The sequence below is a fragment of the Stegodyphus dumicola genome, chromosome 12, assembly GCF_044657685.1.
Source record: "Stegodyphus dumicola isolate Sdum_Otavi_A_Nest chromosome 12, ASM4465768v1".
NCBI classification, from domain to species: Eukaryota; Metazoa; Arthropoda; class Arachnida; order Araneae; family Eresidae; genus Stegodyphus; species Stegodyphus dumicola.
Genome location: NC_140779.1, coordinates 86945890 through 86970809, shown reverse-complemented (window position 1 = coordinate 86970809; position 24920 = coordinate 86945890). Strand labels below are relative to the sequence as shown.

General features: G+C 31.3%; 1 protein-coding gene across 1 annotated transcript in view; it reads right to left on the bottom strand.

Moving 5' to 3' along the window:
- LOC118203144 (voltage-dependent calcium channel type A subunit alpha-1-like) overlaps positions 1-24920 on the bottom strand; it is a 381721-nt gene that overhangs the window by 34043 nt on the left and 322758 nt on the right. Inside the window, exons 40-41 of the mRNA XM_035375404.2 lie at positions 6477-6509; positions 3884-4035 (exon numbers count right to left, since the gene is read on the bottom strand). Coding sequence (XP_035231295.1) covers positions 3884-4035; positions 6477-6509 — 185 coding nt within the window. The remainder of the gene's footprint in view (positions 1-3883; positions 4036-6476; positions 6510-24920) is intronic.

The following is a 24920-nucleotide window of genomic DNA, read 5'->3' as shown; positions in this document are numbered from 1 at the left end:
AAAATAGAGCAGCTAAAATTTTGAGAGTTAATAAACAAGGATAAACAAGTAAATAAACAAGGATTATAGAGACTTAGAAAAAACTCAAAATAAACTAAATAGCGAGAATGAGCTCCGAAGAATGCGTGCTTTTTGCTTCCTCCTTTCTTCCTGTATAAGAATATGTGCATATTTTTTACAATAAATAAAAGAATTTATTATTGAAAGAAGAGGCATCTCAAACAAAAACACATATGGGCACAATAACTTAAGCAATAAAATATAATAACTTAAGAAATTAAAGACAAGCTGATAACATAATTTTTTGTCGTTAGAACTACATAAATCTTGGAATGTTTTTAATTTTCGGTTATAATTATTAAACATTCACAATTCTATATTTCTTATTACAGGAAAATGGTACCCATTTTAAGAACATTAACATGATATTATGTTTACTGAAAATAATTATAACAGTAATACTAATTACAATCACAAGAACTTTCAGGACGTAAACACGTATATAAGGACGTAAACTTATAAAAATATATCTTTTTCTCCAGGTAAAAGAAATGTGCGTAATTAAGATTCAAATAAAAAAATATGATTTTCGAATAAAAGAGGGATAAAGCTAGTAATCATTTTTCTTCTTTCAAATTAAAAGTTAGCTGCAAATAAATATTTCATAATTTTAAATCATTTTGACAATTAAGAATCAATGCATATGCCAAACTACAATTAATTTAAGTTCAAAATTAACTTTAATTTAATAACATATTTCAGTAGAAGTACAGACCATTTATGACAGTTTATAGACAAGGGTCTAAAACTTTAAGATGTTATAGTTCTTTAACATCGTACTTTCTCGCGTATTCCCCCTCCCCAGCTTTTTAGCGCTAGATTCTGAAAATTAAAAAAATGTTCGCATAATTTTTCCCTCTGAGAGCTAGTTTATTTCGTAAATTATATTTCCTTGATTATTTTTTATTTTTATTCAGTGTATTCAATTTTTATTCTCATTCCATCCATTTTGTTTTCTCTTGCACTTGTTATTTTAAATGTATTTTGTGCAGATTTTTTGTTAAGCTACTCGGACTTGGCAGGTGTTCTAACATATTAGAAAACATGTGATTTCCCCTTACTTCTATTATTTAAGTTCCTGTCGTTGCAGCCTTATCTATCGTTGATGTGTTCGAGTTTTTGAAATTCGAGTCTTTAGTTCGCCCCTTTCTCCTTTTCCTCGGGTGCTTCTTGAGAATAGCGATCAAGACTCATTCATGTGAAGTGCTCCTGCGGCTTTAGAGGTAACTGAGTCGGACCATGGACCTTATAAGAAACAGACTAACCCAAACAGATTTTCTCCCTCGTCTGAGGCGTTCCCGGCTGTCACCTTGATCACACCTGAAGGAGTAGGGACGACTTGCAGAAATTTAGCAATGGTTGCCTGTTGCAACGTGTATAATTGTCAAGAAAAAGCTGTTTGTAGCGCCTCATTTCACAAATTAGAATTTCTCCATATTTTTATTTTTGAAATTGAGATTTATTTTTAAAAATTTAGCATATTTATCAAGCATAATTAACGTTCCAAATAATTATAAAGCTATTGCATGCTTTCAGGGCTGGATATTTTTTTAGCTTTTCCTATGCTGTAAGGAAGTTTGTAACTACTTCTTTTAGAAAATAATATTTTAAATCTGAACTAATAGAAAATTTCAAACAAGCAATTTTCTCTTGCAATTTTATGCTTTTTATTGGTGTATATATATAAAAAATACTAAAATATTTAAAACCGAATTTTTGAAAGTTTTGTTTAAAAGTCTAAATTGTGCTGCTTTTTTAAAATTACAGATGAGTATTATAGCACAATTTCTATAAAAGAATTTCATTTCAATTATATTTCATAATACATCATAGTGATAAACACTTTTGACTCCTTAAAAATTTTTATACATTTAATTCTAATATTAAAATTGTATTTAACCGTAATAATTAATTTTGCTTGTATTTTATAGTGATTATTTTTTTTAAATTTATTTTTAGTTCTGCATAAGATTTTTTTTATTTACTGTTAATTTAATTTATTAGCCCAAAGGGGCGGTAGCCTAGAAAGGCTGTTAGTTTCGAAGCGGCATTTTGCGCTGTTTTACTATAAATGACCGTGTCTCCTTACAAATTGTTGTTACCAAATATTATCGCCCTGTATTATATTTAAAGAAATTAAATAATGAAGAAAGAAATTAATAATGTCACAGTGCGAGAAACATATATGTATTCATGCATATTTAAAGAAATTAAATATGCATGAATGCATATATGTTTCTCGCACTGTGACAAAAACGACAGTATCTAGAGCCATTAAAATTTTTGAATATTGTAATCCTCCACCCGAACATGGGCATCTGGACGGCTGAATTTCGAATTTGTTTTAATCTATTTCATATTTTGTAAAACTTTAACGAACTTTTTGACTAACAAACTCAACGAGTTCAGAGAGAGCACTGTACGAAAAATAACAGTTTTAACTCCAGTGGGGAATTCTAAAGATATACTGTTTTCAAATGTACGGGCGAAGAACATGATATTCAATAAATATAGGTAACACATAAAACGTTAAAAAAAAAGTTCCTTTTGGGCGTAATATAAAATCTGAGTGCTTCTAGGTTTTATTTTACCTTTTTTCCCCCCTTCATTACACTCAGAAAATTTTATGCTCCGAATTTTATAAATTACTAAAATAAATATTCCACTTTAATATTAATAAGTTAATGATGATATAATCAAATAAATTATTGTTTTGTAATGTTATTATAGTTTTGAAAATCACTGCCTGAAAATGGTCATTAAATTTTCAAAAAAAAGTTATCAGATCTTGTTTAATTTTACCTTATTTATTTCAAAGCATCACGTACTATCAATCTTATTTCATTTTACGTTATTTGTACGAAAAATTAAGTTCATAAATTTTGTGCCTAGAGTTTTTACCGTTTTACCAAAGTAAATGTTTATACAAGAATTGCGCGTGAAAAAAATGCGCGAAATGCAGTAAAAAGTGCTTTAATGAGATATATTAAATCCTATTTGGAAAAAACTGTGGCTTTCATAATCTCATAACTATAAGCCGTATCACATTTAATAATTAAAAAGAGTTATGTGATACAAACGACGTAGGTTTCAGTGTTAAAGTAAACCAGATCGTCCTTACTCTTTCTTGCCGGTGACGCGCGCCCCGCCCACTGGGTTAGTCTACCTCTTGTAAGGTCCGTTGATGTGTTCGAATTTTTGAAATTCGAGTCTTTAGTTCGCCCCTTTCTCCTTTTCCTCGGGTGCTTCTTGAGAATAGCGATCAAGACTCATTCATGTGAAGTGTTCCTGTGGCTTTAGAGGGTAATTGAGTCGGACACGCCGCGTTGTGTCAGTTATCGTTGTCATTAGATATCGGCTCAATATCCATCAGATATAGTAATAGTAATATGTAATCTTATTGGAGGTTGCTTTTAAAGAAATAATATTGTGATAGTTACCTGTCGTTTACCCATGACTACATTTTATTTGTTATGTTCTAACTGAAACCATGTTCTTCGAAATTAAATTACTCCCATAATTTCTTCCTCTCCTTTTTCGGATGATAAAATTAATTCAAAACTGTCAAAGGAAAATACGCGAGGAAATACAGTACATCATTTCTTAAGTTGAAACAAATGTTTCGTACAATTTTTTGTTTTAAGTGTAGAACTTAAGATTCACTTAATTTTCAGGCACGTTTTTATTCTAGCTATGTAACTGAATCAAGTCACTCTAATGATGCTGATTCCCAGTATCCAGTTTACAATGTTAAAACTAGTATATTAAGATACATTTCTCTGTTTATATTTGCAGTTTGTTTAAAAAAAAAGGATATAATTACCTGTGGTGTGACTGCAATATCGAGCCTCTTGGTGAACGTGAATATTGGCTCTTATCTTCATCGTAATAATCTTCCCCATTACAGATGACATGACTATTCCGTGAATTAGAGTTACGCACAACTCCCATCAGACGACATAGAAACGAAGGTCGCTGAGCACATGTAACATAGTAATCATTCAAAACACTGATTCTTACATTCCGAAAGGAGAAAGAAATCTATTGTTACAAGACAGCATGCATCAAAATCCCATGCAAACGAAACTGAGTGAAATTAGTTCCTGTAACTCTTATTATAACACATCTCTCTTTATTTAGAAATCAGCAAAAGATTTTATTGTTGTATAAATACTTTTATTCATATTTTGTACAACTATCAGTTTTATAAGAAGAGAATATGAAAAGATTTTCAAATAAATGCAGTAGTCTCTTGTCATTCATATGATTGTAAGGATATTTAAGCTTATACAACTACCAAGGAACAGTTCGTCAGCTGTTGGATTGGCTAATTTTTTTAAAATTTTGTATTTCGTTTCTCAATATAAAGAGTAAGATAAAGGAAATTTTTTTATGAATTAAAAAAAAGGGTCTTGTGCTTTTACTATCACAGTAATAACATACAGTAAATATTTGCACTGTAGTTTGAATTATGGTTTACAAAATTAATTTCTGTCTGAAAATTCCGCTCACTTCCACATCAAAAAATTGATGTCATAATCTAGCTAAGATTTAGTTTGCATAACAGTTGTAAATATTGTTTTCAAAAATTTGTAATTAATTTATAACAGATTTAAAAGCATTCTTTTTGTTTATTATATAATAAAAATCAGGAATGATTTTTAATTTCACCAACACTGTGTAAAGAATAAATCAAATTTATCATTAAGAACTGGATATGAATGCAACATTCTTTGTTTCTAAAGCTTATCGTACTGTGCATTTTACTAAATAATTAACGATCACTTTTATCCTCTATTAATATTATGTAGCACTTAAATTAATTTCACAGTAATTTATTGCTAAAAGTCTGGTTTAGATATGTCCTAATTAGAACAAAACTTAGCCTAAAATATAAAAAACATATATTCAATGGCATCAAAAGAAACTGAATAGATAGAAGTATAATTTTCAGTTTCATGACAACTGAATAATAAATTGAAAATGAAATAATTAATAGAAGAGACACTTTTACGTACTATGAATATCGCACTTTCTAAATTTTATAACAAAAATATTAAAAGTAATTAATAAATGATCGCGCAAGGACAACTTTAGGGTGCTTGCTGATGCTACCTTCCATTCCATATATTTTTAGGACCGATTTATTATTCATTTGTATCATTATCAATTAAAATCATAAGTTGCAGAACCGAAATTACGTGTGATAAAATTATGATAATTAAAATCTTACTTTAACTTGATTTGATGGAATGCATGTGGGAATTCATGAAATTCCAATTTTAAATTCAAATATTTTTGTTTGTCAAAAATAAGTTGATTAAGAGGTAAAATTTTTATTCATGTTTAGAAGATTTAGTTGAAGAGAAAAGAAAATTCTGTATGACAAGGACTAGTGCTCAGATCTTGTTCTAATTGTGCTAGTTTCTTTTTAAAACTGTCAGTGATGGGATAAAATAAATAATTTACAGTGAGTGCTAAAATGAACAATTCTCAGTCAAATAAATAAAAAGAATTAATGCTGTTGGCTGAAAAATATTTTTTTTATATATATTAAGGGGGCAGCTTGGTCATAAACATCAGTTTTTGGATACAGGAAACACTTTTTGTTGGACATTTTACATGGACGTAAGTATCTAAATTTGTATCAAACTTTGTTCCAATTAAAAGAGAAATGCAATTTTATTTTGATGCTATATATTTGAAAAATAAAATTTTTAATAGATTTATTAAAGCCATATAGTTATCAAAAGACTACTGCATAATGATAACATTCCTACAAAGAATAAAAATATTAAGAATAAATTTTTGAAAACAATATTACCCTAAAAAGCATGCAATGTAACTACTGTATGTCATAAAATTCAGTGTTTAAGAATTAAGTTTTAATTAAAAGAGCATTCTACATGCTAATACGTTTTTTAAATTACTAAAAAGGATCATGCAGAAGTGTTGCTTCACTGACGAGGAAAAAAAACTACATACTGAGGTAAAAGTTTTGATAAAATGTTTTCAAAAAATTATATTACATGCTGTATTCATTTCTATATTTCATGCTTTCTCAGCTAATTTGACAAATCATCGAAAGCATAGCTTTTTTTTCCCTGCTTGAATAATTAAAAATCACATGCAGACTAGATCTGCTTATAAATGAGGCAAATATACCTGCTAAACGTTTTTTGGCTTTTAAATGTGAAATACAAGCAATTAAAAAAATTCCGTTCTATAGTCTTTATTACTGTTTTAAAGCATCTAGAAACTAAATCTGAAATTTTTCAAAAAGTGAAAAGGTACTGGCCAATGAAGCAAAATAAAATTTAAAAAAAAACTATGAAAGAAAAAAATGTAGAATGTGAAAATATGTAATAAAAATACGACTGGTGCGAAAAGGAAGAGACAGAAATTGTCTACACTACCGGAGAATCAGGTGGTGGCGTTGGATTCTTTTCCTGAAATAAATAAACATAATGCTTTCACATACTTTTTCTCAGCCAAGGAAACCAAACATTTTCCTTATTGCATCTTTTTTACTGAACTATGTACATAGATGATGTCATACTTTATGCTTTATTAAACATCTGTCAAAACTGCTTAAATACAACAGCATTAATTAAATCAGCAAACAGTCTGGCAAAAACAAATGCTCAATAAAAGAAAATATCACATCCCTCTTCATAAGAAGAAAAGTAGACTAACTTCTACACAATACCAAAAATCATGTTCATATGTATGGTGAAATTTAATGAAAATTTAGAACTAATTTTAATAAATGCTTGAGACAAAATCTCTTTATCATACAAAAATGTTTCACATGCATTGGTTCAGAAAAACCTTTGGCACTTATATATTGGTTCAACCACCTAAGTAAAAGCCGCTAAATTTTCAAAGTGCGTCAAATTTTGGAAATCGCGCGCATAAGAATTCTTTAGGCAACCATATGCTTACAAATCTCTAGTTTTAGCAAGCAGCATACCCAATTTCAGCTGCATTCTTTTTATTATGCCTCAAGATTCAATTTTTTTTTTTATAATTAAATCGTGAAATTTTTTCTCTTACACTCTGTTTTAAATAAATGCTTATCAATTTGTCTGCAGTGGCAGTAATGGCGGTAAAATTTCTACAGGAATGTAATATTTTACCCCAAAATTGCTAAAGTGAATATTTGCTTTTAATCTGATCACCCCGTGAAATCCCCCCCAAAAACGCCTTACATATACATTACATATAGGTCTATTGATTGATTTTTGAAATAAATACCTAATTAAAAGGCAAAATCTGTAAGTAACAAATAATTTTTTGCAATTATAATTCATCATTCTTCTCATTTATTTATTTTCTGAAAAAATGTTTTCAGACATCAAACTGCGCGAAATTTTTTGCGCTAATATGTAAGTACCAAATCTTTTACTTCTTCAAGAGCAAACAAATAACTGTAAACTAGAAACTTAGAAACCTTTTCACAAATACAGTAAAAAAGTCTTTTTATGTATAAATCCATCTACTATTCGTTTTCAGATATTTGAAAGTAAGAATTTTATTGAACTCCTTTCAAATTCTATTGTTTATTTTCTCATACAGCAGTATTATTGTTTAGCGTTCACACTACAAAGAAAATTTTCTGTTCTTCATATACAGTTGCTTACTATATTTTTTTTACGATACCTTCCTCTCAAACTATGTTTAATGAATTTTTTGATTTTGTGCTGAATTTCTTTTTATCAGTACCAGTCCTTATACAATGGATACAAATGACACAAGATAAAAATGATCAAGTTATTCATATACACTGATTATCATAAATTAAGGGAAAATCACAAAAATAGCGATAACTCCCTCAAAAATAAGCCAAACCGTGTAAAATTTGAATATGTTGCCAAGTAAGAGTAGCTGAGTAAAACTGCAACATGCAAATTAGTGGCGCTGCACTCGGAATACATCATCTGCGAGGAGAGAAAAAGTCCATGTTTGAGAGCAAGCCCACATATTTCATTGTGATAGTGACATCAGAAATTTGAGGTAGCCAATTCGTAACAATGACCTCCAGGCATCATTTGCCTGCAGAACTACGATGGAGAGCCATTGGGAGACTAGAGGCAGGCTAAAGTCAAACAGAAGTGGCTCGATGGCTAAATGTGAGTCGTTCTGTGGTTCATAGACTTTGGAGGCGATTTCAAACCACAGATTCGGCCTCTAGGAGGTTCAGCCAAGACGGCCAACTGCTACGACGAGCGCCGATGACCGATATTTGACATTATGTGCACGCAGGAATAGAACCGCTACTCCGAATCTTCTTAGATTCTTCCTTGCTACAGCCACCGGAAGGTCAACTGTGCGTAGAAGGCTTCACGAAGATGGTCTGTATGCGAGACGACCAGCCATTTGCGTGCTGCTCACGTCACGCCATAAAAGGGACCGTTTCCAGTAGGCACAACATGTCCACTGGACGCTTGATCAGTGGAAGGCTGTTCTCTTTACGGATGAGTCCAGGTTTAGTCTAGAAAGCCATAGTAGGCGTTATTTGATATGGAAAGAACCTGGAACCCGTTATCATCCGTCAAACATCCGTTAAAGAGATGCATGCGGAAGAGGCAGTGTCTGTGTCTGGGGTGGCATCACTTTGGATGGACGCACAGACCTCCATGTCTTTCTAACGGAAACCGTGAATGATTCGGTTTATAGAGATGACATCCTTGATGCTTATGTGCGCCCATGTGCCGGGGCAATAGGTGATGCTTTCCTGTTACAGGACGATAACTCAAGACTCCACAGGGCTCGCATCGTAGACGATTATCTTCAACAGGAAACAATTATGCGCATTGAGTGGCCAGCTAAATCAACGGACTTGAATCCTATCGAGCACGTTTGAGATGATTTAGAGAGACGTCTAGCTGCTCTCAGGCTGCCCCCTCAGACCCTTGCCGCGCTTGCAACAGCTTTGCAAGAGCAATGGCTCTAGCTTCCTATGGAACTGATAGACCGCATAATTGAAATTATCACGCATCACTGTATGTGCTGTATTGCTTCTAGAAGCGATCATATTCCATATTGAAGGTACTTTTCTTATAGCAAACTGACACCTTCGATTTGTTCATTTTATACATGTGCTAATTTTTGTACTACCATAATTGTCTGGTAATTTATTTTTATGTTATTTGATACCTTACTATGTGTTGCATATTTTGGGTAAGTTTCATAAAATTCTACATGTAACTTTTTCAGTAATCGTGATTTTTAATTCATGATAACCAGTGTACTATAGTTTATTACATTCTTTAAAGATATCTTTCTGACAAATTAAGTTTTATGCAATGTTTTGACTTTAAACTGAATTTATTTTTATGCATACCAGTACCAGTCTTATGCAATGGATTCAAATAGTACAAGTATCAAGTTTCCGTGTATGTTAAAAATTACTAATTAAATGTTGAAATTCAAAAGAAATTAATACTATTAGAGGGGGGGAAAACACACTTTTTTGTCGCTTTTATATGTGCGGCTGTGCCAGTGTTAAATGCTACCAACAATTTAAATATATTTCAGATGATTTATCCAAAAACGAAACTGAATACCAAAAATATATAGTGGTTAACATACGGTAGAATTCCTTTAATCTTCACACCCTGTATTGCGAAAGGTGGTTCTAATTCTAAATGAAGTGAAATACTTCAACAATCTACAAAAATAATCATTTTATTTACAAAGCAACTTTCGTTGCATCGAAGGTTCACTGCTAACTAACTACGTCGCAAACTAAAAACTAACATTCCTTTTCAGAAGCGAAGCGCCCTCTAACGGCGATACATAAATCATTTGGGCGATTTTTCCACACTCCCCACCTGATAATTTCTGCAAAAATTATCACTATTTCAGCATACAAATAATAAAATATAAGAAAGCAACTTACATATCAAATACATTCAACTGATGTAAATATAAACTGCAAAAGGAAATTCTATAAAATAAACAAATATAGTTAACTGCATCAACTCAAATGTTACTCAATACGTAAATATTAATTCAAATTACAAACAGTAAATTATTAGTAATAACTAAACTAATTATCTAAAATTAATATTAGTGAATATGAAATACAAGAAGTAAAATTAAAAGGTTACAAATTTAGTTCATTTTCAGTCTGATAGTTCAAGGGGGTATATCAATTGTACAGGTCTCTTAAGGTCCCCTTTTTTAGTTTTTACCGCACATGATCGTACAAGACCATCACGTCCTTTGAAGACTTGAATTACTCGACCTAAATCCCAGAGGAACCTAGATTTAGTTGTTCCTTCAAGTAAAACTATATCACCAATTTTAAGATTTTTCTTGGCTTCTGGTGTACCGAAGAAGTGAGCATTTCTCAACTCAAGAGGATACTGATTTTTCCATTTTTTCCAGAACTGTTTTATAAGCGTTGTCTGATATTCTTTTCGTTTTATTAGACTCTTTCTTGTTGGAGAGTTATTCAGGATCTCAGCAAAGTTGTATGGATATTCATCCTTATGTCCGATCAACAGAAAATCAGCCGGTGCAAGCGGTTCAGGTTCATGTAAATCGTTGTAAATGTAGGTCAAAGGACATCTATTCACAATATTTTCGACCTCTGTCAACACAGTCAAAAATTCTTCAAAATTCAATTGAGCTCTGCCTAATATCTTTTTCAATGGTTCCTTTATGGTTTTCATAAGGCGTTCATAAAAAGCTCCCCACCATGGAGCAAGCTCGACGATAAATTTCCAAGTCAAGCCTTCATTTGGTAGAAAATTTTGAAAGTCTGTACCTTTAATTATGCTGTAAAAATACTGTAAATCTTTGGCAGCATATTTGAAAGTTTTCGCGTTATCTGAATAAAAGGTGCGACAGTTTCCTCTTCTCGAAATGAAACGTCTGAGAGCCAAAATGAATTTGTTTGCAGACATATTGGAAATGAGTTCTAGATGTAACGCTCGTGTAACAGCGCACGTAAACAATACGATGTATGATTTCTGAATTTCGTTTCCAGACCTGATGTAAACTGGACCTGTGAAATCCACGCCTGTAACATAGAAAGGTGGAGTTTCAACAATTCGATCTTTAGGTAACTGAGCTGTCATTTGTTTCGCTGGTTTTACTGCGTATTTCCGACAAATTAAACAGTTCCCTAAGACTTTCTTTACCAACTGACGGCCTTTAGGAATCCAAAATTTCTGTCTCAGTTTGGCTAAAGTTGCTGCAACTCCCGCATGCAGAACGTTATTATGTTCCCTTTTTACAATTAATTCAGTAAATTTGGAATCTTTAGGAAGAAGATTTGGATGCTTCTCGTCAACTGTATATTCGGTTTCTTCTAATCTTCCCTTAATTCGAAGAATTTTATTTTCATCAAGAAACGGTGCCAAGCTGAATATATCAGAGCTTGGAGAAATTGACTTGTTAGATTGAAGAGCCTTAATTTCAGGTGTGAAGAAATCCATCTGGGCTTTACGAACACAAAAAATTTCAGTGTCCTGAATTTCAAAAGCACTTAATGTTCCACTATTAGCAGGCAGTTTTCTTGCCTTAGCAACGAAACGTCTAACCCATGCCATAATTCTGAGATATTTCAGCACATTACTGAATTTTGTTATATCCAATAGTTGATCATCTCTTTTCACAACAACGTCATAAACAGATATCTTACTACGGAGTTCTAGTTGCTTATCGTTTCCCACGTCAAACTTCGGTTGAACTGGCCAGTCTATACGTTTGTTTTGCAACCATTCTGGTCCAAACCACCAAAGTGAACAATTTCTTAAATTAGCAACAGTAGTTCCTCGTGATATGATGTCGGAGGGGTTATCTTTCCCACGGCAATAATGCCAATTATTGCTTTCAGTTAGTTTCTGAATTTCATAAACTCTGTTTTTGATGAAAGATTTAAATCTTTCGGGAGATCCCTGAATCCAAAAATACGTTATTTGAGAATCAGTCCAGTGGAAGGGGATTACTTCGTATTTTAAAGATTTTGCTATTTTATCACTCAATCTAGCGGATAAAAGCGCACCCAAAAGCTCCAATCTAGGAAGTGTAAGGGATTTCAGAGGTGCAACTCTACTCTTGGAAGCAACAAAAACTGTTTGAAAAGTTCCATTGTTCAAAACTATTCTCAGATATACCACGCATCCATAAGCTTTCAAACTAGCATCAGAAAAGCTATGGAGTTCTATTTGTTTCACATCTGCATCTAATATTCCTTCTAAATAGTAGCGGGGAATTCTGAGGTGGTTCAGTTCTTCAATTTCTTCGTACCAGGCTTTCCATTTATAACTAAGATCAGGTGGAAGTTCATCGTCCCAATCAATTTTGGCAGACCAGATTTCCTGAATCAGACACTTTATTCTTATAGTGAAAGGGCCATAAAATCCGACAGGATCAAAAATACGGCCTGCGGTTTGCAATAGAAAACGTTTTGAGTTGATTGACGAGGAAATGAAATTTGTCAAGTGCTGAGTGTCAAAATAAAAATTATCATTATCCGTATCCCAGTTAATTCCTAACACTTTGATCGGGACAACTTCAGGAGATTCTTGCATCGAAAATTCTTTGCGATGCCAATATCTTTGAGTTCTTTGGAATTAGTATGCCACTTATGTAGTGACATGCTAGCTTCATTAAAAATGTTCACAATTTCTAAACTTGTTTTCAGGGCTTGTTCTAAATTTTGTTGACCACCAATAATGTCATCAACATACAGGCAGTTGTTTAAGAGTTCTACTGTTTCAGGATATATTTCTGAATATTTTTTAAGGTGATGCTTAATAGTAGCAGCGAGAAGAAAGGGACTAGATTTTACTCCAAACAAAACTCTTGTAAATCTAAAGATTTTCAAACTCTCAGTGTTATCATTAGGATCATCTTTCCAAAAGAATCGTGTAACGTCCCTGTCTTCTTCATTTAACTCTATCTGTAAGAATGCTTGTGTAATGTCCGCTGTAAAGGCTATCGAATTTTGTCTAAATTTTATCAATAAATCAAAAATATCAGGATATAGGTTCGGACCAGTATATAAACAGTCATTTAGAGAGATTGTTTTTGGTTTATGGGCTGAAGCATCATAAACTATTCTTAGTTTGCTTGTTGCTCTATCATTTCTGATGACTGCTCTATGAGGTAAATAAAATAGGGTCTTATCATTTTGATTGTCTTCTTGAACTGGTTCAATAATATGTTTTAACTCGTAATCCTTTAAAACCTCTGTGTATTGAACAAACAAAGAGTTATCAATTTTAAATTTGTTACTCAATTTCTTAAATCTTTCAAGTGCTATATCCCTATTATCTTCCATTAAATGTTTTGAATTCGGTTTCCAAGGTAATTTTACTTGGTATCTGCAGTTCTTATACCTGATATCAGATTCGAAAGATTTCATAATTTCTAAATCAACAGTTTTGTCGTTTTGAGTATCACTTTCCAAACCCAAGTTTTCTAGCTTCCAAAACTGTTGTAACTGATCTGATATCAAGTTTTCATTTACAATTACTTTCATAGTTAATAATTCACTATGATCATTATTTACTTTACCCTGCAAACACCACCCAAATAAAGATTCTGTGGCTACTACATTTCTTGAAATTCTTTTAATTTTACCAGTAATTATAGAATAGTAGAAATCTACCCCTATGAGAATATCAATTTTGTCACTTTTTCTACAACAATCTGATAATTGTAGATTTTGTAAAATTTTATTTTTCTTAGCAAAGTTCAAATCTGGAGGAGAGATAACAGTATTGGATATATTTTCGGTTTCAAGAAGCTCAATATATATATTAAGATTAGGATCGTTTACATTTTCTAGTTTTGCTCTAACAACATTAAAGGTTTTTTCTAACGCACTTTTATCACCAAAGGAATAAACAGAAAGTGATTCTTTTCTAACAATCGGAAGTTCCATTTTAGTAGATACATCTTTGGTTATGAAAGATCTCATTGAGCCATTATCAAAAAGAATTCTGACATTTTCAGATTTATCATTATTTCGAATCAATGCAGAAGCCGTTTGTAATAATATTTTATTAGATCTATTTTCATCGGAATTATATGACGAAACAGCGGAAATAACGCTCGAATCCGACGTTTTCTTTTTAGGTTTTTCATTATCTTTTTTCTGATGGAATGAATAACAAATGGCTTTCGAGTGTTTATTAAAGCAGATGGCACAGTTTATTTTTTGTTTACAATTTTGGATCCGGTGATACCGACCTAAACATAAAAAACACCGCGATTCACTTTTTAATATCTCCTTTTTCTTTTCTACACTTAAAACTTCGCAATCCGCAGATTTATGATTTGTGTTCCCGCAGAACAGACACTGCGATTCGGATGACGCCGCTAATAACTCAACTGTAGACGGCTTGCTCGTTATGGCTGGAGAATGTTTATGTTTGAAGGGCAAATGCTTTTCCAATCGCGAATATTTTTCTCTAGAATTATAATTAACAGAAGCCGCGCGTTCTCTAATGAATACTTCGTTCCTCAAAAAGGCTAACAAACCTTTTAAATCCCAATTTTCGTCTTTAATTTTTCGGCTATAATCAAGAACGAATTCATTTTAAAGTAATTTCAAAATTAAAGGCGTTAAGAGATTTCCGTAGGTATCAGAGTCTATTTTTAATGCTTCAAGATTTCTTATCTGTACTTCGGCGTGATCTAAAAGTTTTCTTAATCCGTTTATATCATTAGGATTTCTAACAGGTGAAGTACTTAAGAGTTGTCCTAAATGCGAATTAATTAAGATGTTCTTTTGACCAAATCTGGAACGTAACAGTTCAAGAGCAGCTTCGTAATTATTTTCGATGAGAGCGAAACCAGAAATAGCTTTAGCGGCTGAGCCACCAAGAAAGCTTTTTAAGTAAATTAATTTTTCTATTTTTGATAAATTCGGATTTTTATCAATCGCATTTTCGAACTGACGTATGAATTCTAACTAATCCGAAGAATCACCATAAAATTTAGAGATCATTAATTTTGGAAGACGAGTGAATTTGTTACTTTCGTTTTTTTAATTCTGTAACGGTTTCATTAGAAATGTCTCTATTTGCATTGTCCGAATTTTCCAACTTATTCAACTTTTTCTTTCCTCTAAACTGCCACACTTGTATTTTCTCTTCATATTCCAAAGCGGATGAGATTTCAAGTTCAAATTCGTCTTCTTCGACTTTTAATTCTCGTTCTATTTCAGCGTCTAAATTGCTCAAGGATTTTGATTTTTCGTTTAACTGGTCTAAAATTTCTTCTAATACATTTACATTTATACTACTATCATCTTTATTCAGTTCGGTTTCAATTTTCTTTAATATCTTGGACACTCCGGTCCTCAATACCTTTCGTTTCGATTTCAGTTTAGCAATAAGATCTTCCATATTATATAAAAATAGAAAATACAGGTTTACCTTGGCTGTCTTCGCATAAAACGATATCCAAAATTAAAAAACACAAACTTCTAAATTGGCCAAAGGTTCTCGGCACCGATGCGCCTTATTGCGAAAGGTGGTTCTAATTCTAAATGAAGTGAAATACTTCAACAATCTACAAAAATAATCATTTTATTTACAAAGCAACTTTCGTTGCATCGAAGGTTCACTGCTAACTAACTACGTCGCAAACTAAAAACTAACATTCCTTTTCAGAAGCGAAGCGCCCTCTAACGGCGATACATAAATCATTTTGGGGATTTTTCCACACCCTGTGATAAAAAGTGGTGAAAATTAGCGAGTTTTGCAGATAATAGGTTTTTGTGAATTTCTTTTATATTCTTTCCCCTTTCTAATTTTTACGTTCCCTTTGAAATATTCATGGAAGTAGGAAGTGAGATGGAGTGGCCCTAACCGGTTTTTCTCATACACTGCTTTGAAGCACTGGCTATCCCTTCGTGGTTACCAAAACATTGTGTCATTTGCCATTAAGTTCAATGGGTTTTGAAACGATCGGATGTAAATATTTTATAGGTACGTCATAAATATACATATAAATACATATATTTTCTTTTTCTACAACATTTCGGAGTTCTAAGTATATGAAAAGAATACATTTTTAAACAACATTTCATTCCGAACGGAATTAAATGCTATACATTTCATAGAACAATTTGCTCAGAACGGTTTAATTAATGAAAAATTTTCACAAGTTTTCCTTAATTACATTAGAAAAAAAAATTAAGGTAATTCGATTTTATTCGGTTAAAGAATACAGAAATTAAGATCAAAGTTTATTGTATTATTAATATTAAAATTATGCATTATTTCTTTTCTATTTATAGAGTTTCTTCCTAAAATACTTTCTCAAATATGACGATTTTTAGCTTACGAGATTCAACTTTTAAATCGAAAAAAAAAAAAAAAAAAAAAAAAAAAAAAAAAAAAAAACAAGTGAATTTATAATTAATACATTCAGTTCATTTCAAATTAGAGCACCTTTTATTTTAATAGCGAAATACCTTAAATAGTACTTAACTTTCCCTGAATATTTACGAAAGGGAATAAAAAATGTATTGTTCTTAAATATTATTTAAAACTTGTAACTGAGTTGTTATAAAATGTAAGGGGAATAATTCTTTTAATTATATTTATTTTTTTATTAGATTTTCTACCCTTAATTTCAACAATACATATTCTAAACCTTTTTTTTTTATTACTTTCTTAAATACGCATCTCATAGAATTTGCTTTACAATACATTTTAACAGATTGCTTTCCAGTATCAACAATCACTAAGAGGACCATTCATGATCGGACCTCCTTTGGCAGTATATACAAATGTTTTCACCTCCGTCGATTACTCTATTTTCAAATTTTTAATAAGCTGTCTTGATGATGTGGCACGTTCACGTGGTCGCATCATCTTGACCGCACATGGTACTTCCGCCGAATTCACAAATGTATCTGTCTTCTGTTCCATACTGTGAATGATTACTTTTAAATATTTTAAATCTCATTTTCCGTCATTGCTTATTTTAAGGCTTTATGTTTCTCTTTCATTACTTCTTCCAGAAATCTACATATTATCAGTATACCTTTGATTGTTACAATTTTTTTTCTTTAGAAAATTAAGATATCAGCTTGATGGTAAACCCTCATTGAATTCTAATTACTAATTTTAAATTAAAATAAAAGCGAAAGTAATGCGAATATGAAGCGAAAGCTTAATAAAGAGTAAAATATAAATGTTAGGGAAATTTGAAAAGAAAGAAAGAACTTTGAAAGTTCATTGAAGCATTTAACATAAGCCAAACGGCATACTCACCAGCAAAATAATTTGTATGCTCTTAAGTTTAAGGAAAAAAAAGCATCCTCCTTTTAAATCTCTTATTGTTAGATTTTCCCTAAAACAAATCCCTACGCTACTTCTATCGCTATGCTCCGTACATATATGCTGTTGGTCGTTATGAAAAGTGGCAGAATTCAAATTTTGGAGATATTAAAAAGTTTTTTGTATTCTCTAGCCTCCTTTGCCGTTAAAAATAAAGTGCAATATAAAACTGCAAAGAAACCTTATAAAGACTAGCCTGCAGGAGGTCGAGACTTAAAACAAAGAATTCGTGGGATAAAATTACTGAAACCTGTATTGGAAATGGATTTCGGTTACATAGACAAAGTACTCAAATTAAGGGGAATTCAATCATTAGATATGAGAGATTAGGGCTAAGGTTGTGCAGGAAATGGAACTGCAAGAAATTCAGGCTGATAAATTCCAATTTTGTAGCTTTATGACAATGCTCCAGTAGATGACATGATGTTATAACAACATTTAAGTGGTACATGAGTTAATGTATTTCGTACATGACTATGTGAATGAACGCGGAAATAGCTCTAATGCTTTCTTTAGAGCAGTGGCGTAGCTAGGTTGGGGCAATAGGTGACATCTGTCCCCCGGGTGCAGCATTGAAGGGGCGCCAAATTGATGTTACGAAATTTTTTAATGAAATATTTTCCATTTCTGGCACACAGAAAAGGGCGCAAATTCTTCAGTTGTCCCCGGTCGCTAGAAATTCTAGCTACGCCCCTGCTTTAGAGGTGTGTGTGATTATGGCAAAGCCTCGAGGGCTATCTGCCTAAGGGGAGGGATGCTTTCATGGAGGACTTTCTAAGGGAAACACTGCCTCGCATACACGTTACACACGGGGAAAACCACGAAAACTCCCATGCAGCCAGCCCGTTAGCGGGATTCGAACCTCGGACCGAACTACCAGTGTTCAGCGACTTTACCGCTTGGCCGCTGGTGGGCCCCCTTTGTTTAGAGGAAAACTTAATAAAAGAAACGAGAAAAATTATTTTCGGAAAAATGCGGTAATAAGTGCTGTTAAATAGAAATCAATTTTACATGCTGAGAGCAAGCAGAATAGATAACTTTAGAGATCACAGAGAGATTTTAAACCACACAATTGCATCAATGCACAATAAAGATATAAATTTAATTGAAATAATCAATCTAACTTTTAATAGCTGAATCGAAAAGCGGAATGTATTAATAATATTTTACAGTAAAGAATATGAATAACCAAGAATCAAAGAATGTGATATGTACTTCAATTAAATAATAATGAACTTATCAATGAGGAAAGAACCTCATCAGAAGGTATACTGCATAACAGCATAAAAGACATAGTACTAAATACAGTATTTGAGAATAAGTACTTGATATAAAAGGTGCTATGAGAGTAAGAACAAGAAATTCCACAGGAAGTTTCTCTTTTTAAACTTTCTGTCTAAAGAAAATTCAGTAGCATGCAGTTATCACACCTTCAAGGAAGTTCAGTCATGTACGAAACTAGTTCAACAAAAATGCAAAAATAGCTGGTCAAGAATTTGCTGGATTATATCTAAAAATATGATTTTTTATCTCATGCTGAAACTGTGAAAGATGGTGTATTTAAAACTAAGGTTATGGGAAATGGAGAATTGGCAAAAACAAAAGACACTATAGAGAGTTTTTCGATACAATTAGTTAATATCTGATATCTGAACTTTCAGAGAATACTTGTATTTCTTGGATGCTGTACATAGATATTTCAGACACATCTCACTCCCCAGTTTTCCAGAGATTCTATAATTGAGAGAAATTTATGGAAGGATTACTGGGATTCTTACAAGGTTAGGGAAGAAGCACTGGAGTAGTCCTACTCAATAAGATTTCAAAACTCCTTGCATAAAGAATTGGCAGCATTGAAATATTGTAGTTATGGATGGATGGAAGACCAGCTAATATTGTAGTAATGGATGGAAGACCAGCCAATGTAGATAAAAAGAAAGTTCTGAAAACAAGGGGAAAATTAAAAACTGTATTATTCCTTACCACTGCATAATCCATAGTGCTGTCTTCTGATGTAAAATGAAATAGAATTTGTTCCCCGGCATCTCACAAAACTGGTATGCAGTTGGAGGTCAAAATAAAATTTTACATACAGAACCTAGAGTACTTTTTAAGATTTTAATTCTGAATTTACAGACGTGGTTCTGTATAATAATGGGAGGTGACTGAACAAAACTGTGCCTATGGGAAGTGTTTCATTTCAATGAATTGCTGGATGAAGTTCAATAAAGAGATACTTTAGTAAATAGGTCCATAAGGTTCACATTATTTTTCAATGCTTGTTTTTCTTGCTGATTTTGCCATACCTCAGTAATATGAATTAAGTTAATGTGGCAAAGATAAAACTATGAGTAAGCCATCAATAACAATCTTGAAATTCAAGAAAAAGAATGAAACCTTCATTCTTTTTCTTGAATTCTTGATTTGATTCTTGAATTCTTCAAAATTCTTGATGTAGTAATCTCTATATTTTTCCTATTCTTAAAAATATTATAATAAAGAAAAAAATCATTTTTGAAAAAGTGGGAATAAAAAATGAAGTAATATAACTGCTTTAATAATTTTCACTATAGTAACTTTAATAATTCTAAATCTAAGTTTCGGTCTACTAACTAATTAACTCTAATAACCTTAACTCTACCTTCAATCAATAGTCAGCCCACCAGCGGCCGAGGGGTAAAGTCGCTGAACACTGGTAGTTCGGTCCGAGGTTCGAATCCCGCGAACGGGCTGGCTGCATGGGTGTTTTCGTGGTTTTCCCCATGTGTAACGTGTATACGAGCCAGTTTACCTTAGAAAGTCCACCACGAAAGGCATCCCTCCCCTTTGGCAGATAGCCCTAGTGTGCTTTGCCGTAATTAAATACACCACCACACCACACATCAATCAATAGTCATGCTATTAAAAGAAAAAATCTCATTTTTCAAAAAATTATATAGAAACTGGAAATACACGATGTTTAGTTCTATTTAGCGTGAATTAACTTTTTAAAATGCTCGCATAAAAGCATCTGGGTTAAACTGAGTAAATTGAAATAATTTCCACTTATCACAGAAGTAACAATCAAAATAGTGACTGTGTTTGGATCAAGATGAAACTATGATGACATATTCACAGCAATGTTTGCTGTCACACACAAGAACAGAGATAAAAAGGAAAGATACTCTTTTGTAAATCTGCTGCATATTTCTTGCATCAATTATGAACCATAATATATGAAACTTATAAATTACGAAAACTTTCTCTATTGTAAACCTGCTGCACATTTCTTGAATTGATGATGAACCTCGATATACAGAATTCAACCTACCACTTTTCATATTAAATAAGTGACACATAGGTTAACATACTAATTTTATCAATAATAATTTGTAATTCCTAGGTTCTTAAGGCATTAACAATCACTCTCAGAAAAGTTTAATTGAAAGTAGATGGTTAAGTTGTATAATAAGATATATAATTTGCCAAAGACTTTTCTTTCAGACATAAATAGAAAACACAAACTAATTCAAAGCATTTGATTGGAATTGAAAAACACTGATTACTAGATGATGGCAGAAATAGTTCTTTGGAAAGAGTAACATTAAAATAATATTACTATCTGTGATGTTAAAATAATATTACCAGAACTCATTTTTCATTTAAAAATATACATATTTTATGAATATTTTCTATATTAAAAGCTGATGCTTTCAAGGTACACATCAAAGATAAAAATTTTATTTAAAAGAAAGTACACAATAATATTTTGTGATTACATAAGTTTATATCAGTGCTTAGAAAATGAGCTAATGCTCATAATTTAATGTTTTAGCATTTTCAGCTCATTTTCAACAAGCTGATACCAGTACATTTGATTAGAAGTTAATTTGAAATTTAGAACCATACTATAATTGCTAAATTTTAAGTCACACACACACACACACAAAAAAAAAAAAAAAAAAAAAAAAAAAAAAAAAAAACTTTTAAAATAAAGTAGAATTTAATCATATTTTCAGAAATATATGCAGGGTGTTTGAAAAAAGCTACTGCTTAATAATATATCATAAATATATATTTTAAGTTTTATTTAAATATATTTTGTAAAGTATTTCAGTCTAAAATAAGGAATTTTAAGAAAACAATTTCAATACTTTTCAACTTTGGAAACACAAAAATTTGACTTTCTGTTTAGCTTTATAAGTTCAGTTAGTAAAATATTCGATATTAAGTTAAATGTGAAAAAGGTTCCCACTTTTACTTACGAAGTTCATGAAGATTTAAGAAAATTAATTTATCGGTTTAGGTTCTTTTTAACAAATGTCACCAAATAAAAATGCGATTTTTTTTTCTGTTGTCATATTTAAAGATACAGAAGTTGCTCATTATGGCAGTAATATTTATATACTGGATAACGCAAGACATCTTACTAACTATAGCTGGCACGGTGACCTTTCTAGTTTCTAATATTTCTATAAATTTTGAATGCATAGTATGGAGAGTTTATTTCATTTCTGTGAATTTTGTACATAAAAGGTTATGAATCTCTTCTTGTAATGAACATTCAACTCATTGAAGCTTTTATTCTTAAGAGATCATACAAAAATTAAATTTTGCAATTAAAAAATCATGCCAGCATCAGTTTTTTTATAACATTCTTAATTTTTTAGAAAATAACATATACTTCTAGTTGTGCAATTTCCTAAAATAAGTGCGGTTATAATTTCAGTTAGTAAGATGTCTATTATGATTCAACTAGTGTAAACATAAAAAATGTTATGTGTAAAATTCATGGAGATGTTCAAGAGCAAATTATATGGATTTAAATTATTTTTCTATACCTATCACATAAGAATAAATTTAGGAAACTGCAACAATTGGAATTATTTGCCTAAAATTAATACTTAAAGAAATAAAACACATAGCCTCCTTTTTTAACAACATGCTTCTGCAAAATGAATTTTCTAATGCACCAAATCTCATAACTGATTATTTAATTCTATAGATTTCTTCCTAATATTGAAATCAGCTTTTATCGCATAAGCTGAATTTAAATAACATTAAACATTCAATATTTTGTTCCATTTGCCTGACCAATGGAATTGCTTTGAACTAAATAATATTCTAATGGTTGCAATGTGCTTAGGAATTGTGAAAATATTGGCAAATTTAAGTAATTGTTTGTGTTACATGGGCTTGTCTATGGATGAAAACATTCATTTACACCAGAATTTTATTTTAAATAACTTTTTATAATCAACATACTCAGTCACACATTTTGAATAGGAAACTGTAATTTTGCTATTGTCATTAGTAATTTTTTTATTGATATTCACTAGTTTTCATAATACAGTCAAAAGTCGTTAATTCGGACACCCATAATCCGGACCTCAAAGCTAAAAACTTTCTGCGCATGCGCCGCGTTGACGCATGCGCATAAGCGTTTAAGCGTGCGCGTAAGACCTTTACGACTGCGCATTTGCGTGTGCACAAGCGCAGAATACGTTTTCACTGCGCGTTTAATGTATAACGGACGGTATAAGCTAAAATTATCTAATTGTCTATTTCAGTTAATGTTGATAATTGCGTTGTTCCTTAATCTTCGAATTGGATCCGGCTTATTATTTTTTGCAGACTGTAAGAGCAATTTTATAAAAGTAAGCTTGAACTTTCGATTATGTCAAATAGAATTTCCGATGCTGGAACTCCCAAAGGATCTACGAAAACGAAAGTATGTTTCGATGTTCATCAAACAAAAAGTGGAATTGCTACAAAAAATGGATAAAGGCATATCCTTTGTTTATCTAACCGTTCGGAAATCTGTTTATCAATTTCACGCTCCTCTACGCGGGGGGGAAGGGGGAACGTGGCGGCGCGCAATGAACTGGAAGTTGATCTGTCAACACTATCGTTATCTTCAGGGCAGATGTTTTTATTTTATTCGGCTTATAATTCCTTATTAAATGTAGTATTTCATCTCAATGTACTTCGTCTTTGATATGATTTAAATCAAATTCCTGGTCATTATAAATATCACGAATACAAATCAAATAGTTTTCTGGTTGCAATTTTCTAATTTCGGCTATGCATAATGTATGCTTTACGCATGCGCGCGTTGAAAGAAATGTTTAATAAAGTAAACAAATAAATATTAAGCTTTTTTTTTTAAACTTTGATACCCTTTAGATCATAATTGCTCATTATTTTATAAATTACGGTTTTATATTTTTAATTTTATAATTTCTGCATGCCATCTTACCAGATTTAAACTGGTGATCTATAATCCGGAATCACCGAAGTCCCGACGAGTCCGGATTAAAGACTTTTGACTGTATATATATATTGTTATGAAACATAATGAAATTTCCTATGCATACTACAAAAACCAAATGATATATATAATGTGAAAACTTCAAGATTGAAAGAAATCTGAATAACATAAACTGAGACAACTACATGCTTAGATTGTTCAGACATTTTCAGTCCATGATCAAGAACTTCCTTTTAGTTCATTTACTATTTCATCGATGAATACTTTAAGTATGACCGTGATTTTCGGTAGGAAATATTATTTTTATAATATTATATACATTTCAGTATTGATGAGAGTGGATATAACGATAACTACAGAGTGTTAGAGAGCTTGAGATTTGATTTAGAATAAATATAATTTTTTTTTACAGTTTCAATTCGAATTTGAAAAGCGAGAGATTGCAGAACAGAAGGATAAAGATCAAACAGTTTAACTTTTTGCAACACTAATATGGAAATAAATTAGATTTCTGGCAATACATTTAAATCTTTAGATAAATTAAAAATAAAAGACAATCATTAGGATGTATTTAATCATATTTCCAATGATAAATTGATGCACATTTGAATTTTTAAAATGTAAAAAAGAAATTATGAAGATAAAATTCTATAATTTTTCAAAGATTTATAAGAAAACCCTAGCAGCAATAAAATTGATTGAATGTAATGTTTGTTGCAAATAAATTGAATGAAATATTTGGTGTTTATGTCTTAGGGGATGACAAATGATTTTGTGAGTTTTAAGGGAAAGGAATGTGATAATTATCAAATAGACATCCATGTTAAATTATGCAAAACAGGTTCCATAACCAGGGCTGAATTTCTAAAATTAGAAGTGTCAGAGCGCTATGGAAGACGATCAGCAAAGACGAACAAGAGTAAATAAATAAATAAAACGACTATTAAACTCATTAATAATTTTAAAATTAAATAGTTAATTATTATTAAATTAATTAATAACTATTTAATTAATGTTTATTAATTGTTATTTAATCAATGATTATTATATAATTAATTAATTATAATTTAAATGCTCATTATTATATGATTAATTATTATTTATTAAAATAATTAAAAAGTTAAAGATTAAAGTAATTAAATAATTAAAACTGAATTAAATGTGAAGAGATAAATTAAAATTTGATAAGCGATTTTTTATATAATTTTACTGCTAAAAATAAAATTTGAGATAAAATTTCTACTGAAATTGTTATTCAATTGCATCAAAGGGCTGCAGCCTTCTAATTTAGG